Below are 19614 nucleotides of genomic sequence, written 5' to 3'. Positions count from 1 at the left end.
AGTCACCTGCTTCATTTGCTCCTGTTCCCATCAACTAATATGGAGAGAGGCAAGAGTTGAAACAAGCATGAAGAAACAATGGAGTAGTTTTAGCCTAAAGAGAACTAAGGGATAAGAACTTCAGTGGACAGGCACAAAAAGTGTCAGCAACCTGAGGCATAATATTTTGCATTAAAGCAGCAGCTGCTGCTCTGGGACAGTTGCACCCCACAGCTTCAATATGCATCTACTGTAAAAAAAAATACAGGCCAAAACATTTGCCATTTCCCCCTGATCAAAATGAACTGTACGATCACCGCTGATTACTGGGCCTTAAGACCTACATCAATAAATAAGATAGGAAATTTCATAGTTACAGGTATTGATAAGCATGCCACCTATAGTTAAGGTAGTCTAAGTGTTTCCATTATAAAATTTATTTTCTAGATCTACTGGTTAAGGAATCCAATATTTAAGCTCTACTTTTCAGGCAAGATATCTGAAATTGTGACTCTCAGTCATGCAAGGCAAAGTCACACCAATACAGTATACCCCATTCTGAATTTATACAGTAATGCACATAACCGATACTTGTCTCATTCAAGCACTGTATATATTTTCTGCTACACATTTCATTTAATCTGTTTTCAAATATAGAGAACCCTTTATACTCCTTTGCATTTTGGTATGTTTTATATGCATTTCTATTTTTTCAGTTTCAGCTGCTGTGATATTCAGATCTGTTAACAGAAATCAACATACGTAGCATGAATGACAGCAGTGCAATGAGCAATATATATCTATATCATTTCTCTTTAGAAGAAAATATCCACTAACACTATGTTTAAAAATGTCACTACTATTTTAGAAAAGTAAAAACAGCAGTCCATTGCAAAAGAGTCTACAAATTAGATGTTCCTATAGAGACTGATAAGGAACCAAAGCTTTGAGAGTCTCAGTGCTTCTTTATTCACAAAGAAATTTTAGCTAGTTTCTGTCCAAGAACTTCAATGTGCCAAATCAGTGTGACTGGCACTCAGAGCTCTTGAGTCTGTCAGACAATTATTTCGTTCCTGTATGAAAAAAATGAAAAGAAATTATTAAAATGCTTGAGCAACCTGGATGTCTGCATAAAAAGAAGGATAAAAAAAATTTAAAAAACTAAAACAAATACTTGAACAATTGGTGTACTTTAGGAAACTAGTACTGCTTACCTACTTTAGTCAGAGAGATTATATATGATTTTTTTTCACATCCTAATAACTATCTTTACTTCAACTAGCTAAACTGAACAAATGTAGTAATATCTGAGCACTTCCCTTGCATTCCTAACAGATATTTATTACAGAAGGGGCTGACAGCCTAGGGATATTGGCAAGTGTCTACTTGGCAAACCAGGGAAAATTTTTGTAAACACATTGTTAACTTTATACATTTCGCATGTGGCAAGCACAGCTCGTTGAGAAAGTACAGATTATGGAATGTATAGAAAACCAGTTATAAAGTTAAATACTCCTAGGCCAAGACAATCTGATTTTGAAAGCCCTGCACTTTTTGTATTACCGTTGCAAAGTGCTTTGGTTTACCTCGGTGGATTTTTTTGGTCAAAGTTCACATAAATTAATGAATCTTTGCATAAATTTCAGAGAACTAAAAAACTGCAGTAGACTCTTTAGGGATAATACTAAGGAGATACCTTTATGCCACACAACAGTGAAAGAGATCCATGCAGCGTGTGCTTTTATTGTAAGCCTTGGGGCAAGTAAAGGTAAAGATTCTACAGAATACAGTATGCTGGCATTGATGCAATTAATATTCCCCCCAAAGTTAGTCACAGCTGCTGTTAGTAAAATGCACAACGTTGTTTAGAACACAGAACATTACTAGCTTTGCTTGACAACATACGCAATGGTGACTTATTAGGTACAAACAGTTATGTGTAGTAGTGATCAGATACACTGAATATAGTTAGGCAAAATATTTACAGTTTAAATTTTGGTAGAAGCAATTCTTAACAGATCAGATAAATGTGCACCCTGAGCTCCTACTGAAGTAATTGGGATTTGAGAGCACACAACACCTAGTTGTGAGAGAAGAACACCTTTTGAGAGAAGCTTCTTTCATCAAAAATACAGAATATCTGAGCTTTACAAGTATGCCTTTTTAAATTATATTACAAGACTGTAAGATTCAAAAAAAAAAAAAAAAAAAAACTTACTAGCCATTCCAATATTCTAATTCAGGCTCCAGTTCAGCGTAATAGTTAAGCATCTGCTTAACTGACTGATATCAATGGGACTTAAGCAGGTGCTTAAAGTTAAGTATGTGTTTAAGTGCTTTGCTGAATGCCAGTGGACTTAAAGCACATGCTTAAAGTGCTTTGCTATACTGAGAGTCTTATTGGGTCCCAAGAGGTTTATCATTTTACTGTTTCTCAAGCTTTTCAGCCCAAACCCTGCTACTGGTATCTACTTGTGTAAGAATATTATAGGGCTTCTTACTTGAAAGTGATCTTCAGTAGCCTTGCCACCCATGTTAAGAACATTCAGAGAACTGGCACGCTTCATGCTGCAACCAGGATAGTGAACATGCAAGGATAAACCAATCAGAATAACTGAAAACTAAACTCTAAACACACAAGTATAATAATAGTGAGGCAAACTTAAGGGAGTTTTAATACAACCTGTGAAACCTAATATGAAGTATGCTCTTTAAGAGAAATACTTTCTATAGTTACTTATATATATTTGCACATTTTCCTTCTCTCTTTTAATTCTAAGATATGTAACAAAATAACTGCCAGCCCCATAGTACTTAAGCACATTACGTGTTTGATGTTAGTATCTTTAATGGTTCAAATTATTTCAGTTTCCAAAATGTCATCTTTCTGAATCAATACATTAATTTAACATATGCTCCACTTTAATGCTCATTTTAAAGTTATTTAGCTAATTTTAAAAAATCAAATTATTCAGATGTAGTTGTTTAGGAAATGTTTGTGAAAATAATACATTAATAAATTTATCAAATAAGTTGTACTTAACTAGTAAAAACTATGGAAAAACTTCTGTTTACATAAATAAGGCAAAAACTAACAGGTTACCACAAACATTGCTTTTATAGCAGATTTTTTTAAAAGCTTGCTACGTCTATTTTGAAGTGAAGGACAATACAAGATTGTTGCTACTATTAACTTTTGTCATGCTTGTGGCCATAACGTGCTTCAATCAGTGGTAGTCCTAAAATCTAAAATGGTCTTCTGAAAGCAATACACCACAAAGATAATACAATCAATTTAAGCCCTTGTTATTTTAGAAGGGCTATTGCTAATCAAGATAACTCTGTATTAACTATTTTATATCATCATCAACTTCTGCATTCTTGAGGTTAAGGATTAATAATTGCTTTCATCTTGATCTTTACTAAAGATTATTCAAACATCTACAACATTTAAGACTAAAATATTTAAATGTGAGGTTATATACATTTTAAGTTAAGAGTATTAAATAGTCCCCAATGTCAGAAGATTTTGCTGAAATGGTACAATATGAATTGGCTATTCCCCATCCCAAATACCTGTATGTCACCTAGAACATAGTGCTCTGTTGGTAGGGGATCACTAGGTCTTTTTATGATTTGTCAGTGTCTAAAGGAGCACCTTAAATAAAATTATTTTGTCACGCTATTAACACCAAAGTTAAGCCCCAATCCTGCAGTGTGATCTGCAGAGGTGGCTCCCTGCACCCATGTGTGGAGGTCTCTCTGCAGAGCTCATATTGCACAATAAGCAAGTCATTAGTCCCACTGAAATCAACTGGACTACTCAGACATAAAGGTAAGCACGTGCTTAAGATAAGAATGTGCTTAAGTGACATAAGTGTTAGCAACAAAAAAGAAGCAATGAATCATGCATGGTTTATACCTCTCTGTTATTTATTTACATAAAATATACAATTAAGGTTACACATGAAAGTCAAAGTATGTTAATCGGTAAAAACACACATACAAAACATCACAAATGAAAATCTCTTTTCAAAAAGGAAGAGCATAAAGGTTTATTAAAAACCAAATCCAAACTCCAGGAAAACAAAACAAAAAAAAAATCCACAGGTATAAATCTACCCAAATGCCTTGTATACTTTTGCTCCAGTGCTAATAATGAACCTCAACAAACAAATATCATCACTAAGTTTCAACTTTTAAAAAGTTATTAGCAGCCAATTTACTTTAGAAGTAAAATTAGATTTTCATCTACAGATGAAAATTAGTTTGGCAAATGCACTTGTAACTTTTTTCAAGTAAAAAACAAGACTAAAAATACTCAAAATACATGCATAATTTTTCTTTGTGTTATAACAAACAGCTATTTTAAAAAAGCTTTGCTTTTATTTTTGCTGTAACAACTTAGCTAACCTGTTCTGTGGTCAAATTTTAAACAATGGAGAGCAAAATAGATGTAAAATTAAAGATCTGAAATCAAATAAAAAGTAAATGTCCATGGAAAGTAGTTCACACCAAGTTTCAAGTATTGTATGTTTGTAACATCTAACTCTTACAGACCTTCTATCACCTTATCGAAAACATTTTACCTATAAATAATTTGATAAGTGTTTTTTCCCTCCTTCCCTCAATTTTCTCTGAATAAATGCCTGAAGACTGGGTTTTTAAGGCTTTGGAGCTCATCTATTCCTGTTATATATTCCTCATTTGAAATCACAATCCTTGTTTGACAGCATGATCAATGACTATGACTGTAAGCGAGGACAAAGCAGCAGGAACAGGTGAACTGCAAAGCAAAAACATAGTCTTCACAGAAAACAGAGAAGAGGCAGAGGTAGTGGTGAGAAGAAAAAACAACATGATTTCTCATGGAAAATCTTGAACAACATTCTATTTAGAAACCATTTTTCTGAGAAGTCAGTAGATCTTTATATACACTAGCAGTACTGTATTCAGTTATTTGCAACACCTTAAACACAAATGTGTGTTTATATAAAAATATATACATCAAATTGTCACTTTTAAAAATCAAATGGCAGTAAAAGAAAACAGAGCAGTTTTAACTAAGTGTAGCAAATTACTATGGAAAGCAATGTTACTACTGGAAATGAAGTTGAAAAAACCTATTATGAATAAAGAAGTTATTGGAAAGTATTCTTGTGTAAACATATGTACATATTTTACTAAATCCTATCCTCTAAATTGCACTTCCATGATCTAGAAAACCATGAAAGGGTTAAAAAATTTAATTTTACAAACCGGATATTTAACTTCTTCCTAAAATAGCTAAGAAAATGAAAAGATTTTTAAAAGATTTTATAATCTACAATAACAAGGGTTGTATAGGTATTCTCATCAACTTCCAGACAGAATTTGTACATTTACTAGTCAAAAGATTAATTTAAAAAAAAAAAAAAAAGTGCCAGTACAGCACACTCATCCTAGGACCTCAAAATGAAACTTTTTTCTTGCCAGCACTACATGATCACCAGCAATGAAAGATTTTGAAATCAGAACTATTTGTGGAATATGTACATAACAGATAAGCTAATGAAGAATTTTACCTTCAAATATCAGACAGTCTTTCAAAGAGCACAGGACACTTTATGAACACTGGAAACCAAGAATGATGTTGGCACTTTAGCATCTGTTCTACACTAACTTTTTCATGAGTATAAATACCACTCACATTTAGATGGCATAGGGTCAAAAATACAGTTCATACTGATATGGGTAGAGTACTTTTACTTACATGCAGCACACATACAGAGGATGTTTACAGCAGATTGCAATGCCAAATAAAGTAAGTGTGAATATTCAAAATATGGTAGAAACACCCTTTAGCTATTATTTACAATTTATAAAAAACAAGTTGTCCATATATTTCCCTATTATTAACTGCAGGAGACCAGGAATAGGAGCCTGGTTCCATAAAATGCCATAAAAACTTTTAAACCTCCCCAAAAATATTGGGGGTAAAGGAAATAGTTATTAGATATAAATTATAGTTTATAAAAACCAATGGTAAACCTTGGCAATATGGGGAGTTGATAATGAATTGTATGTAAATGATAGAAACACTTACAAATTTTTTAACTATGGATATTGGAAGAATAAGACTCATTCTGGGCTTGTATTTGCACTGTTTTCCTAAACTATCTTGCAGTTTTGTATTTCTTCCATTATACTGTTGTGTGGGGGTTTGTTTGTTTTTTAAATCCAGTCTTCCACTCTACCTTCATTGAAAAAACACCCTTTCATTGACAGCTTGCTTGTGCAACAATGAATTCAGTAGGAGTTTTGCCACTGACTTCACTTCACTGGGCACAGAATCTCATCTTCACCAGCTCAGAAATGAATTTTTACTAACGATTGATACTATCTGGTCAGATGTAAGGTTGAAAAGACTTCAAAGCAAATATCAATGAGGTAAGTAATCAAAAATGATAATTAAATAGCAACAGAAATTATTTATATAGTATCATGGGTGTGCATGATGTTTTACAAGCAGATAAAAATAATGTGGCAGATCTCCAATGGAGCTACGATAATTTACACCAGTTTATGATATGCCCCCATGACCCTGTCCCTGCCCCAGACATCACAAACCAATTTATATTACTACATAAATACTTCTAAATGTATTTATCATATGGACTCACTCATTCAGATTGTTATTCCAGCAGATGAAGACAGCCCAAGTTCTCTTATTTAGAACTTTTAAACAGAAGCTCAATAAAGCAATGCTGTTCTAACAGTTGTAGCTGGGAACCAAATTGGTCTGTTTTCCAAAGTGAAAAAAGTATTCAATGCTAAACCTGATATGCTGCTAGAACTGTAAGACTATTAAGGAAAAAGGTAATGCTTAGCCTCAATTCTGTGATGAATGTTTCAGTTTGCATAGTGCAATATGTAAACAGATGAACATATCGTTTTGTGCATCAGCAGGAATTATAAATACACTTAAAGCCATGAAAATACACAGTGCCTCCCCTCCTTAAATTCAGTGGAAGTTTTGCCACTGACTTCAGAGGTGTGAGAATTTAACACATAACATGTAGCTAATAGCATGTGGTAAAATTCTTGATTCACTGAATTTACAGTACATATATATTTAATAGTTAAGAGTTTTTTTGACACTATTTTCTGCCCTTTGAAATGTGGATGTTTCAGTAGTTAATCCTTCTTAGGGATTGTTTACATTTGAAACGCTGCAGTTGCACCACTGTAGCACTTCAGTGTAGACACTACCTAAGGCTTAAGCTGACAGAAGAGGTTGTCCCATAACATAGGCGACCCATTCCCGAAGAGGCAGTAGCGAGGTTGATAGAAAAATTCTTCCATCGACCTAGTGCTGTCTACACCAGGATTTAGGTCAGCTTAACCATGTTGCTCAGAGCTGTGGATTTTTCACATCCTTGAGCCACATAGCTGAGTTGACCTAACTTTTTAGGTACACTAGGCCTTAGTTTCTAAGTGAAGCGTGACTAAAAATGATTGTTTATGCTGACTTCCAGTAAACGTTTTCCCTCAACACTAAGGATTGAGAGGTAACATTTTGTTCGCTTTAACAGTAGCTTTCCACTTCTATACTCCTGATAAAGAGCAAGTTTAAATGTTAGTAGAAAATTAATACATACAATATGTGAAATGCATTCTGTTTGTATAGAACCAGATTCTTAGATTTAAAAAGTTTGATGTCAAATTGTGTTAACACTGACCTTTATTTTTAATACATTAACTATTCATAATGCTATGCTAGTCGTGAGTTCTACTGAAGCAAAAAATAAAAATAAAACACCAAAAAACAAACAACCCCTGCCCCCACACCTCTTTTCTCACTACAGTACTTAAGAATAAAGTATGGGCAACTTAATTTATTCTCTGGGAAAAAAGAAATTTAGCAATTTAATAAAGTGCACCAATAATACTCTGACTATATAAACACGTTCTAAATAAAGCTTTTTCTTAGAGCTGCCATCATGCTAAGCATCCTCCTTTAAGAAGTTGCAAGTTCTGTAAAAAAACAACAACTGAGCAATAAATACGAAAATAAATTAATTTTTTTCCGCTGTTAATATTAAGGAACCGTCAGCATAGAGTTAAATTATTCCCTATATCACTTTTCAGTAAGGAATACAATATGTTTAAGACCTTTTTATGAACTACAATTCTACATGCAGTAAAGGTAGATAATAGCCACAAGAGAAAAGGCTATCTTGATCAGTGCTAGGCTACAAAATGGGCACGAACTGGGAGCACACCAGCTCATCTAAGAATAAATAATTACCCAGGATTCTTTGGTTCACTGTCTCGTGAACTTCCTCCCTTCAGCTTTCTAACCAGCTTCTCACTGCTGCGTCTAATTGAAGCACGGAGCTTGCTAAAGGAACCACTGCGTTTTAAAGATCCAGTGCCATCCTGAAAAAAATTTGAACAAATGTGAAACTGCAACAGTTTTTGCCCCTCCCCCACAGCTGAATTAACAACAACAACAACATGTATAGTCAAAATACTTATGTTCTGCTACCAATAGGTAATAGTGCCAAATTATATAAATATTTTTAAATGACATATAAATTGTATTTTATCAAGAAGACTACTGTCAGCATTCAGACTTAACAGTGCCTACTTATCACAAGGATTTCAGAAATATGAAAATCTATTCAATTTATAGTTAACTATGATTCATAACAGTTAAAAAAATAATCTCAAAGTATACATGATTCACAAATGCATACCAACACCTTCACCACCACCATAACATTTCATGTTTACTTTGATGCAGTCATATGGGAAAGGTGAGTACAGTATCAAGCAACAGCATTCTATCAAGGTCTGAATGAACTATTTTATTATTTTTGTTCAACTATCTAGGCCATGTGCACTAAACATATTTAGTGAATTCTATAAGTTAAGTTTATTAAAAACTTAGGAACCACTTATGATCAGAAATATATATATATATATATTTAGATTCTTGTATTTCAGTTTTCTTTCACCATGTTTCAGAAAAATATAAAACAAGATGAAATGACAACTTTCCGCACATTAAATTCACATTTTATGCCACAGAAGTTTCTAACTCTTAAGTACATATCAAATTTGTATGCCAAAGAATTATTGTTTTCTCTTAAAAAATCAACAGTTTAGTAAGATAAGTAACCACTTGCTACATCTAGAAATCCTATATGGCTACCGTTTGAAAGTAAGGACTGTAAAAGGAGAAAGTACTACTAAGCAGACAAAGACAGACATCAGTTGGAGTGAGTTTATTAGAGAAAGACAGATACACAAATCACTGAACACCAAGATTAGTAGAGAAAAGCATAATTGCCAAAATTTCACACAAAGACTAAACAGCAATGCTACTTTAGAATAACCATAAGTGAAGACATCCAGAGTTCCATATTGATGTTAACCACATTATAGGTCTCTAAATATATTTTAAAGCATTTGGAGCACATGCCTTACTTTTACGTTTTATTCTGTAAAGGTCACCATCATGCTATTTTAATAATACCTTGTGTGATACTTTTAACTACCTTTTTCATAGTGAACAGCTACTTATAAAGTTCATTCTTACTTTTTACTTAAGTATTACACAGCAAATGGTTGTAATAACACATTCTGTATGACTAGATACATATCTAGCAAAGCTACACATGTACAGAAATAAGAAACCGAATAAAAGACATAGCACTGAAGGAATGGCCAGTTTACAAGAAAGTGTAGCTCTGACAAAAATCGTAAGGGATTTCTAAAACACAGCAGTCAGTACTGAAGAGAGAAGTTAAAGCTTGAAGATGGTGCACGCCCGTCATGCAGGAGACAGTATAAGAATCACAAAAGGCATCTAGGCCTGTCAGACAGAAATGGAGAGAGAAAAACTGAATGAAACTGTTGGGAAAAGTTCAACAGTTTTCAATTTTGAACAGTTATGTTTACAGTATTTCTAGGTCATGTGCTGGAGGTCTTTTTTTAAATTAAAGATTTGGGATTGCACCTGTAAGTGCTGCCATTCACAGATCCTTGCAATTACCAAAAAGGTAGTTGTTTGTTTACATACTTTAACCTATTTCACTAACATGTATCATACAAAAATTACCAAAAGAGATCCAGGCTTTTATTAAATTAATATCTGTAAATAAGAGAAAAGCAGATTTTTAAAAACCAGAAATTGCTTCTATATTATAAACACATCATGTGTAATATACGCAGGGGAAAGAATGCTTTTTTTTCCAGTTGAAAAGAATACAAAAGCCAAAATTAAAAGGAAAAACTTAATACAAGATTTAAAAGAAATTAACAGAACAAGGTGCATTCATTTAAGCTTTAACTTCTGTCAGGAATTTTTTTCTCCACAACACTAGAAAGGAAAAGTGTTTCCCTCACCCCTCTAAACAAACAAATAAAATTCCATCTACTTCTTTGAGGTAATAAGAATCCATGGGACTGTTTATGTATTATCATGTATATATTTTTAAAAAATAAAATTCATAAGGAAAATACTAACACGCAAGTTTCCACACACTGCCCTGCCTAATGGACCTCAAAGTTGAACTGAAAGAACCACCTACAGAAGTGACTGGGTAGTTGAATTCTTAGGCTTTCCTTTCTCAACTCTAGGAAAATGGACAAGGATATCAATTAAGATTTTTGTTTAGTGATGATGGCATCTCTCTGTAGGAAGTAGAGTGAATACCAATAATAGATATTTTACAAAAAAATGCCCTACTACCAGTGATTGAAAACTAACTGGGAGTTGCAATCAAATCTTCACCTGATGACAGAGGTCTATTATCAAATTAGATTTTGTATTTTGTTTAGAATTACATAAAGACATTTCAGCTATAATGATTCAAGAAGTGCTTATGGAAATTCAGCAGCTTTGAATCTAGGGTGACCAGATAGCAAGTGTGAAAAATCGGGACCGGGGTGGGAGGGTAATAGGAGCCTATATAAGAAGCCGCCCCAAATATTGGGACTGTCTCTATAAAATCGGGATATCTGGTCACCCGATTTGAACCTGAACTCTATATTTTAGTTACATGATTCCATGAATAAAAAGGCAAATTATTCCTTGCATCTTAAAATAGGCATGTTCACATCAACAGTTCTCAAGGTAGCCAGAATTTCAGCTTTATAGCCACTGTATAAAAAATCTCCTTCAGTTTTTGAGACAGACATGGGGCAAGAGCTCAGGCTTATCTGGAAAAGTCAGTATAAGAAAACATTTTTTAAATGTTTATGAAAGGAACTCTCTAACTACAATTTCAAATTGTAAAAGTTTAAAACTGATAAAAAGTTATGAGAACAGTGTATTGTTCCATAAATATGTGCAAGTTTTAGAAGTGTTAGTATACAATATACATTCCATCAATTTTACTAAACAAAGTGTGTCTTAGTATTTAGCTATAGATTTATTTGTTAAAAACAGACTTTTCAGTTCCTATAGGACACTACCCCAAAAGCATACAGTTCTTTTCTAAGCTATACTACATGTGGGTAATTACTTTAATTGCAGTATCCTCTTTTATTGTGTATACCCTCACAAAATTACTACTTCTGTGCATTGCTGTTCAAAAACTGCAGAACATTTCTCACTGAAAAGTCAAAGTTTAAAAAAATTTCAACTACTCTATAAATTGCGCTATTCCTAAACCCTAACACTGTTTTGTCTGAGAGCCAAATTCTTGAGCCAACTCAAGAGTACAGATGCACATCAGAAGGTTTTTACCAGAACAGGCACTTCCTTTGGTCTCTGTAAACAAAGTAAATTGCCTACGATAGAAATTCAATAGTACTTCCTGTCTGAGAAGCAGAATATCTGTGTGGAGAGAAGAGATGAGGGAAAGGTGACACCACATCCTACAGGTACAGAAAAGAGCAGCATTAAAATAAGGTAGAAAACAATGCCGGGAAGTTTCTTGTTTTTAGTGTGTGTATGAACAAACTCTCTCAAGTGATGAAGAAAATGTGGACTGTAAATAGATTCATAGATATTAAGGTCAGAAGGGACCATTATGACCATCTAGTCTGACCTCCTGCACAACGCAGGCCACAGAATCTCACCCACCCACTCCTGCGAAAAACCTCTCACCTATGTCTGAGCTACTGAAGTCCTCAAATCATGGTTTAAAGACTTCAAGGATAGTCCCAGGTATATCAGAAAAAGTGATGCCACATTTTTAAAATGAATGGTGCAATTCCCAGACTTTATAAAAATCAACACTTCCTTAATTCTGGTCCCTAAAGGAAAATTAATTTTTTAGGTCAACAGATTTTTATCAGTTTAGGTTTCATTCAAATATTGACCTAGAAATACCATTTTGTATTTTTCCAGAAGGTTCTTTATCATTCCAAAATCTGCATGCTTGTTTTAATTAAAAGCAAACAGTAAAAAAAAGGTTTTATTCACTTAGAACACACAAAGGCATGCAAAGTACGGCAGAAATTAAGGGAGGAGTACAGTACACAGTTCTAATGCTGAGTGGACAAAATTAAGATAAAAGGAGTTACAAAACTTATTGTGGGGACACTAATGATGCAACATTAATTATTCACAACAGATGCTGATTGACTGTCTTGAAACGGTGAATACCAATGCCAAGGAAATGTCATTTGATAAATGACAAAAGCAACCAAAGATGGAGAGAACATTCCCCAGGCAAATTCAGCAAGTGTTAAGTTTTTTAAAAAGTTGGCTTTAAAAGCTTCTTGCAAGTGATTGAAAAACTGTTGTAAGAGAAATGAACTTTAGAAGCATTCTAGTTTATAAAGTAGGATAAACACCCTAAAGCAAAAGCAAAAGTAGTCAGACAAACCTATCACTTCAGCAATTTGGCAAAATGTATCAGTGCTTTTAGCAGAACTATAGCTTATAGTGAATTAACAGTTTGACTGCCTGCACTAAGTACATTCCCTTGGCAGCAACAGAATACACAATAAGAAAGTCAATAACCGGAGCAAACAAAATTAAGTAAACAGTATTAAATAAAAGCATGAAAGACATAAAAAAGGGTAAAAAATGCATAGTTAATTACACGTTACAAACATATCTGTTTTTAAAAGTTTTTGTTGTTCTAACTCGTGACACAGATGTTATGTTAGGTAGTGGAACAAGACATCACAAGATAGAATAAGGCCTCACTTTAATTATAAATTCTAAAGGAGTGCATGGGAAGTGGAGATATACATTTCATTTAAAAAAATGTATCTTTGCTGTCAAATTGCCATGACCCAGTAACGACAGCACATACAAAAGCAGATTATGGATCACCCTTCTTCCATAACTGGAAACAAAGTTACAGGTCATTTTCTCTGACAAGGTTGGGAGAGGGGTGACTGGAGTAGTTTTTAAGTCTTAAACTGATTGTTTTTATTTACTTTAAAAATCAGTGATGTTTTAATATCCCTAATTCCATAGTGGTACCTGCTGGACGCATTTAACCTACAGGCAAGGATGATATAAAGAGAGCAAATAAGCAGAAGTAAATTAATTGCCAATCTATTGAGAAAACCACAGACTAGGGATTATGCACCCAACAAACACCAGGACACTCAATCAGCATTCAAATGCTCATAGTTAAGCCCAGCTGCTTGAAATTCCTAAAGAAATTTTACTTTTCAGGACAAAACATTGTGGACAATTTAAAAAGAATTTACTAAATGCAAGATCTTATTCTTTAATTCTTAATTCTGCAGAATTACAAAGTGTAAAGTAGATGAAGTAGGAAAACTACTTTGAAAACACAATGGAATGACAACTGGACAAAGGAATTCCTGTTATAGTCTAGAAAATTTACCACTATTTTCTTCAACTGTGTACTGTACTTACCCCATTCCATTCTACGCTCATACTCACTTCCTCGCCTCCATCAGGGCCACTTTCGTACTTTACCACATCGACATTGAGGCTTTCTCGGCTTCGCCTTTTTTCTATGCTCTCGGGGTCATTTAGCACTTCAGCAACTCTCTGTTTGTGAACATTGTCAAGACCCTGTGAGACAGGCAAAGGGGGGAAAAGTAACCAAGTTAACGAAAAAATCAGTGATACATTAAACTCACGCTGAACCTAATACAATTTTCAATACTTTATAACTGATCTATTACAAACATCAATGCAACATAAAGCAAAACAGTTGGACTGAGCACAGGCCTGGGAGTTAGCAGGGTTGGGGTTCTTCTCCTGACTGTCAGTGACTTACCTCAAGCATTTCACGTATCTGCTTGGTACTAAGGCGCCTGTTAGATCACTAACATGGAAACACATTCTCTCTTTTCCTTGGTTTTCCCATATGTTAAATGGGGTTAGTAATGTTTACCTATCTTTGTAAAGAACATTGAGTTCAAGTTTAAAAAGCCCAACACAAAGTGTTACATTAAAAAAACCCAGCTGTTGTATAACCTTTCTATTAAAAAGTGTTCTCTTGTGCCAAAATTTTAACAGTAATGAATTTTATTATGAAAATTTAATTATAACCATAGAACAGGATCAAAGTAGAGATGGAAAAGAGAGACTTTATTGACTCCAATCTTTTGCCAGTGCAATAGATAGTTTCCTGATAAAGGATACATCAGGTACACTTTCTGAATTTCTAAAAGGATTACTGAAAGAAATACAAAGTATGTTAGATACAAAAAACTACACTAAAAATATTTAAGTTGCTAAGACAACAAATCATGTCAGGAAATGCCAAAAGTAAGCTTGCAAGCTTAATTTGAGCTACTATGCGTATGCACTATGATAATCTTACCCAGCATCAAAGTGATGTTTGTTGCTCAGCCAGGAACAGAACCCAGCTCAGTAAGTTTGTCACAAGAGAACATCCTTTCTCTTGCAACTTTCTGCCTCATTCACGGTCCACCTTGTGCAGTGAATGAAGCATGGGTCAAATAATATATGATCACACAAAGATTATCATAATATACAGACAAGGAAGCGAAGTCACATAGAAAACATTAATTTGGGCATTTCTTAATTTTGAGTACTTGCACTTTGTAACTGACATTTTAAAAGTAGCTTTTTGTACACAAATGCCTAGTTTTTTAGAAAAGTAAACCGAAGAAACAGAAATTCCATTAAGTGGAACCATAAAGACGCTCTGTATGGGTCATTAACAGGACTGAAACCCAAAACCTTTGAATCAATTACACAGACCTCTACTACTTGAGCTAAAAGTGTAAATAACTAACTAACTGCACTAGCAGTATGTAATCCTCTATGTCCATCAGTCACTAGAGGGGGACATGACACTTTGCCAGTGGCTTATCCAACTCTTTCAGACAGCACACAGAAGTCTGGAATCAAAAGCCTGGGTACTATTGCTGGCTCTAGGGTTCTAGTGGTTACAGTGAGCACAGAAAAACATAATAGATTTGGCACATTCATTCTAAAAACACAGTGTTAATTCCCCCAGCACATGGGAAGCACAAGACCACGATTAAGGCTGCGTGTCTGTCACGGAGGTCACAGATTTTGTGACCTTCCAGGACCTCCGTGACTTCTGCAGTAGCAGCAGTTTCAGCATGTGGGAGAGGACTCAGGGCTGGGGCAAGGCTGGGGCGCGAAGCAGCGCTTACCTGTGGGGGGGGAGCTATCCGGCTTCCACTGGCATGTCCCTGCAACTCCTAGGCAGAGGGGACAGGGGGCTCCACACACTGCTCGCAGGTGCCATCCCCAAAGCTCCCATTGGCTGTAGTTCCTGGACAATGGGAGCTGTGGATCCAGCACTTGTGGTGGGCAGCACGCAGTGCCCCCCTGGCTGCCCTTCCCCATACGAGCTGCAGGGACACGCGGACCCAGGTAGAGAACCTGTGATCCCTGCCAACCCTCCCCGCAGTTTGGGTCCCAGGCCACGTGCCATCACCCATCCCCCTCCCTCCAGTGCCAGCGAAGGTCCCGGGCCATGTGGCACCCCCCTTCCGCCAGCACCAGCGGGGATCCTGGGCCAACCCCCTAGCAGGGGAAGTGGCTGCAACACTCTGCAATTCTGGACTGTGAGCCAACAGGCTGCTGTAAATTAGAGCATCCCACAAAGCTGCTTTAACCTAGTCCGAGGGCTGCACCAGCCCCCGGGGGCAGCCCACAACCCAGAAGACATAAATGTGGCTTAAAGAGCCATGTGACAGATGCAATACTGGGTTCTATTTCTAGTTCTGACAGAACAGAACACGTGCAACCTTATTTAGCAGAATATAAGATTAGGAGAATTATACTTTACTGCTTGACTTGCTCAATAAGAAATGCAAATTGCACAAGACTTCAGTAGTCCATGAAAGAGATGAGACTTGAAGCATAATCTTTTCCTGGAGTCCAGCACACCTACCTCAGTAGTGAAAGTAAACTGAAACAGAAGGTGGCACCCTCAGCACACCAGCCAAGAAGTGCTGTTGCCTCAAGCCCACGAGGAGAGGGGGAACTATCTCTACTTTTAGCATAACAGGGTGGCAGTGCCAACCCTGTTTCCCCTTTACTTTAACATGTGCCTTCATCTAGACCAACAGGGCAGTGGCAGCTGCTGTTAGTAAATGCATCAACCCTCATATCTGAAACTAGCTCTGTGCTTGTGAATGCAGCTGGCACGGTTTGGAGCTCTGTGGGACTAGAGCATGCTCCATACAAATGGAATATTCAGGGATTTCAGCTGCAAACCTTTAACGTGCATCCGACAAAGTGGGTATTCACCCACGAAAGCTTATGCTCCAATACGTCTGTTAGTCTATAAGGTGCCACCGGACTCTTTGCCGCTTTTACAGATCCAGACTAACACGGCTACTCCTCTGATACTTGAAATCTTTAACAAGCTCTACTGATCATATGCAATGGGTGATTTTCAGACGCTTATTAGTAAGCCATATCTGGGCTGATTTTTCTGGGACATCAAAAAGCATTTCTTTGATCCTACAAAGAAACTCCCTACCAAATGTCAAATTCTGGTCCAAAACCTGAACGGCACTAGAGCTCTTCTAAGAAATGGTTGGAACTTTGTTTTGCCAATTTTTTTTTAAAATAATACTTTCACCTAACCTTATTCTCAGAAACAGCTGAACCCTTTGTGCTGAAACATTTAAAAAAATCCATCCTGATGCAGGGAAAATGCATAGAAAGAAAATTCTGCCAGACTTTAACCATTCAGGCGAAGTTATAAGCCACTAAAAATGGTGGTTTATAATGCTAAGTCTTAGGCAAACAACTATAGGCCTACCTGCCAGTGATGCCTATAATTTCTTATACTCATTGCCATTTACCTGGTTAACTATGTCATAACTTTTCTAATATGCATGTAATCACATGAAGTGATATTAACCAAATCAGAACAAAACACCAAGTGAAAGTTTTGTTGCTCAGGAGACAATAGGCATACAGAGAGGTTACTCACCTTGTGCAGTAAATGGAGTTGTTTGAAATGGGTGTCCCTGTGAGTGGTCCACTTCAGGTGCACTTGCACCCTGCGCCTTTGACAATAGATTTTTGGTAGAGGTGCCCATTCAGCCCGCCCATGCACCCCACACATCCTCATCTTTCAAGAAGAAGCTATATGGACTGTGTGGGAAAACTGCCCTCAACTCCTTCTCCACCACGAAGTCCCATAAGGATGACTCCAAAGCAGAGGGGAAGAAGGCAGATAGTGGAGCACCAACAGAGGGACACATCTCCAAGAACTCCGGTTACTACACAAGATGCGTAACCTCTTCTTCTTTGAGTAGTGTCCCTCTGGGTGCTCAACTTCAGATGACTCCTGAGCAGTATCCCCCGAAGGAGGCAGAAGGTTCAGCGCAGAGTCCAATACAGAAGAGAACTAACTTGCCCACAGCCGCATCTGATCTTTCCAAAGACACCACGACATAATCAGACAAGAGTATGAAACAGAGGACCAAGTTGCCACTCTACATATGTTTACAATTGGTACGTCCTTAAGTAATGCAATTGATGTAGACAGTGCTCTTGTAGAATGTGCTAAATCTCTCAAAGGGGGTTGGACATGAGTTCTATCATACCAGTCTTAATACAACCAGAGAACCACTTTGACAATCTCCGTTTCGAAATTACCAAACCCTTGTTTGTATCCATTATAGACAAAAACAGGAGATTTTCTAAATGGTTTGGTCCTGTCCAGCAGAAAGTTAACACCTTCCTTACATACAGAGTATGGAATATAGCTTCTTGACTAATCTGATGTTGTTTTGGAAGAAAACCAGGAGATGACTGGTTTGATTAATGTGGCATTCTGAGGACACATTAGGTAAGAATCTTGGATAGGCCTGTAGCGACACTTTCTCTCTGGAAAACACTGAAATAGGGAGTCTGCCATTAAAGCCCTCAATTCTCCTACTCTTTGGGAAGAAGAGAACAGTATCAGACAGGCTGTCTTCATAAATAAATCTTAAAACAAACATGTAGCTAGAGGTTCAAACATAGGCTTCATAAGGTCATTAAGGACTAGGTTCAGGTCCCAGCTAGGAGCAGGGTTTCTGATTTGTGGGAACATATTTGACAAACCTCTCAGAAATCTTGATGTAGTTGGGTGAGCAAAGAAAGAAACACCCTCCATGGGTGTGTGAAAGCCTGTTATTCGTGCTAAGTGAACCTTAATACAATTCACAGAAACATTTTCCATTCCAACAGGTAATCCAGTGCCCTATGAAGAGGAGAGTGAGTTGATGAAATATGATGACTGTTACACCAAAGATGGTATTGTTTCCAAAGTATTTCTTGTAGATAGTTTTCTATTATTTAATAAAACTTCTTGTGCATTTGAGGAACAAGGCCCTCTATCCCCAAGAACCATCAAATCACTGAAGTGTAAGACTGGAAGGGACCGCAATCCGCCTTCTACTCTAGTCCCTGCAACTCAAGGCAAGACTACATGGTAACTAGACCATTCGTGACAGGTGTTTGTCTAACCTGTTCTTAAAAACCCGCAGTGGAGATGGCACAACCTCCCCAGGCAATTTGTTCCTGTGCTTAGCCACCCTGACAGGAAGATTTTCCTAATGTCCAACCTAAATCTCCCTTGCTGCAATTTAAGCCCATTGTTTCTTATCCTAACCTCAGAGGTTTATGAGAACAAATTTTCAACCTTTTACATACTTGAAAACTGTTATATCCCCCTGCAGTCTTCTCTTTTCTACACTAAACAAGCCCAGTTTTTTCCATCTTTCCTCAGAGGTCATGCTTTCTAAGCATTTAATCATTTTTGTTGCTCTCCTCTCTCTAATTTGTCCACATCCTTCCTGAATATGGCGCCCAGAACTGGACACAATACTCCAGCTGAGGCCTTATCTAGCGTGGAGTATAACGGAAAAATTACTTCTTGTGTCTTGCTTACAACACTCCCGCTTATACATCCCAGAATGATGTTTGCTTTTTTTGCAAGAGTGTTACACTGTTGACTCATATTTAGCTTGTGATCCACTATAAACCCCCAGATCCCTTTCTGCAGTACTACTTCCTAGGCAGTCATTTCCCATTTTGTATGTGTGCAATTAATTGCTCCTTCTAATTAGAGTGCTTTGCATTTTTCCTTCTTGAATTTCATCCTATTTACTTCAGACACTTATCCAGTTTGTCCAGATCATTTTGACTTTTAATGCTATCCTCCAAAGCACTTGCAACCCCTCCCAGCTTGG

General features: G+C 36.4%; 1 protein-coding gene across 8 annotated transcripts in view; it reads right to left on the bottom strand.

Annotated features, from left to right (window-relative positions):
• Nucleotides 1–971: 971 nt before the first annotated feature.
• Nucleotides 972–19614, bottom strand: part of LOC141989520 (kinesin light chain 1) — a 121010-nt gene continuing 102367 nt past the window's right edge. For 3 of the 8 annotated variants that reach the window (XM_074956320.1, XM_074956316.1, XM_074956318.1), the window contains 4 exons: nucleotides 13820–13981; nucleotides 8270–8400; nucleotides 2481–2547; nucleotides 972–1052 (listed from right to left, as the gene is read on the bottom strand). In XM_074956320.1, the coding sequence (XP_074812421.1) occupies nucleotides 987–1052; nucleotides 2481–2547; nucleotides 8270–8400; nucleotides 13820–13981 (426 nt within the window). In that variant the 3' untranslated portion in view covers nucleotides 972–986. Of the gene's footprint in view, nucleotides 1053–2480; nucleotides 2548–8269; nucleotides 8401–9284; nucleotides 9842–13819; nucleotides 13982–19614 lie in introns of those variants that run through there. The other 5 variants (XM_074956312.1, XM_074956313.1, XM_074956314.1 and 2 more) reach the window with 5 other exon arrangements.

The sequence above is a fragment of the Natator depressus genome, chromosome 6, assembly GCF_965152275.1.
Source record: "Natator depressus isolate rNatDep1 chromosome 6, rNatDep2.hap1, whole genome shotgun sequence".
Taxonomy (NCBI): Eukaryota; Metazoa; Chordata; order Testudines; family Cheloniidae; genus Natator; species Natator depressus.
Note: the sequence above shows the minus strand (reverse complement) of the source record. Positions and strands in the feature narration are given on the sequence as shown.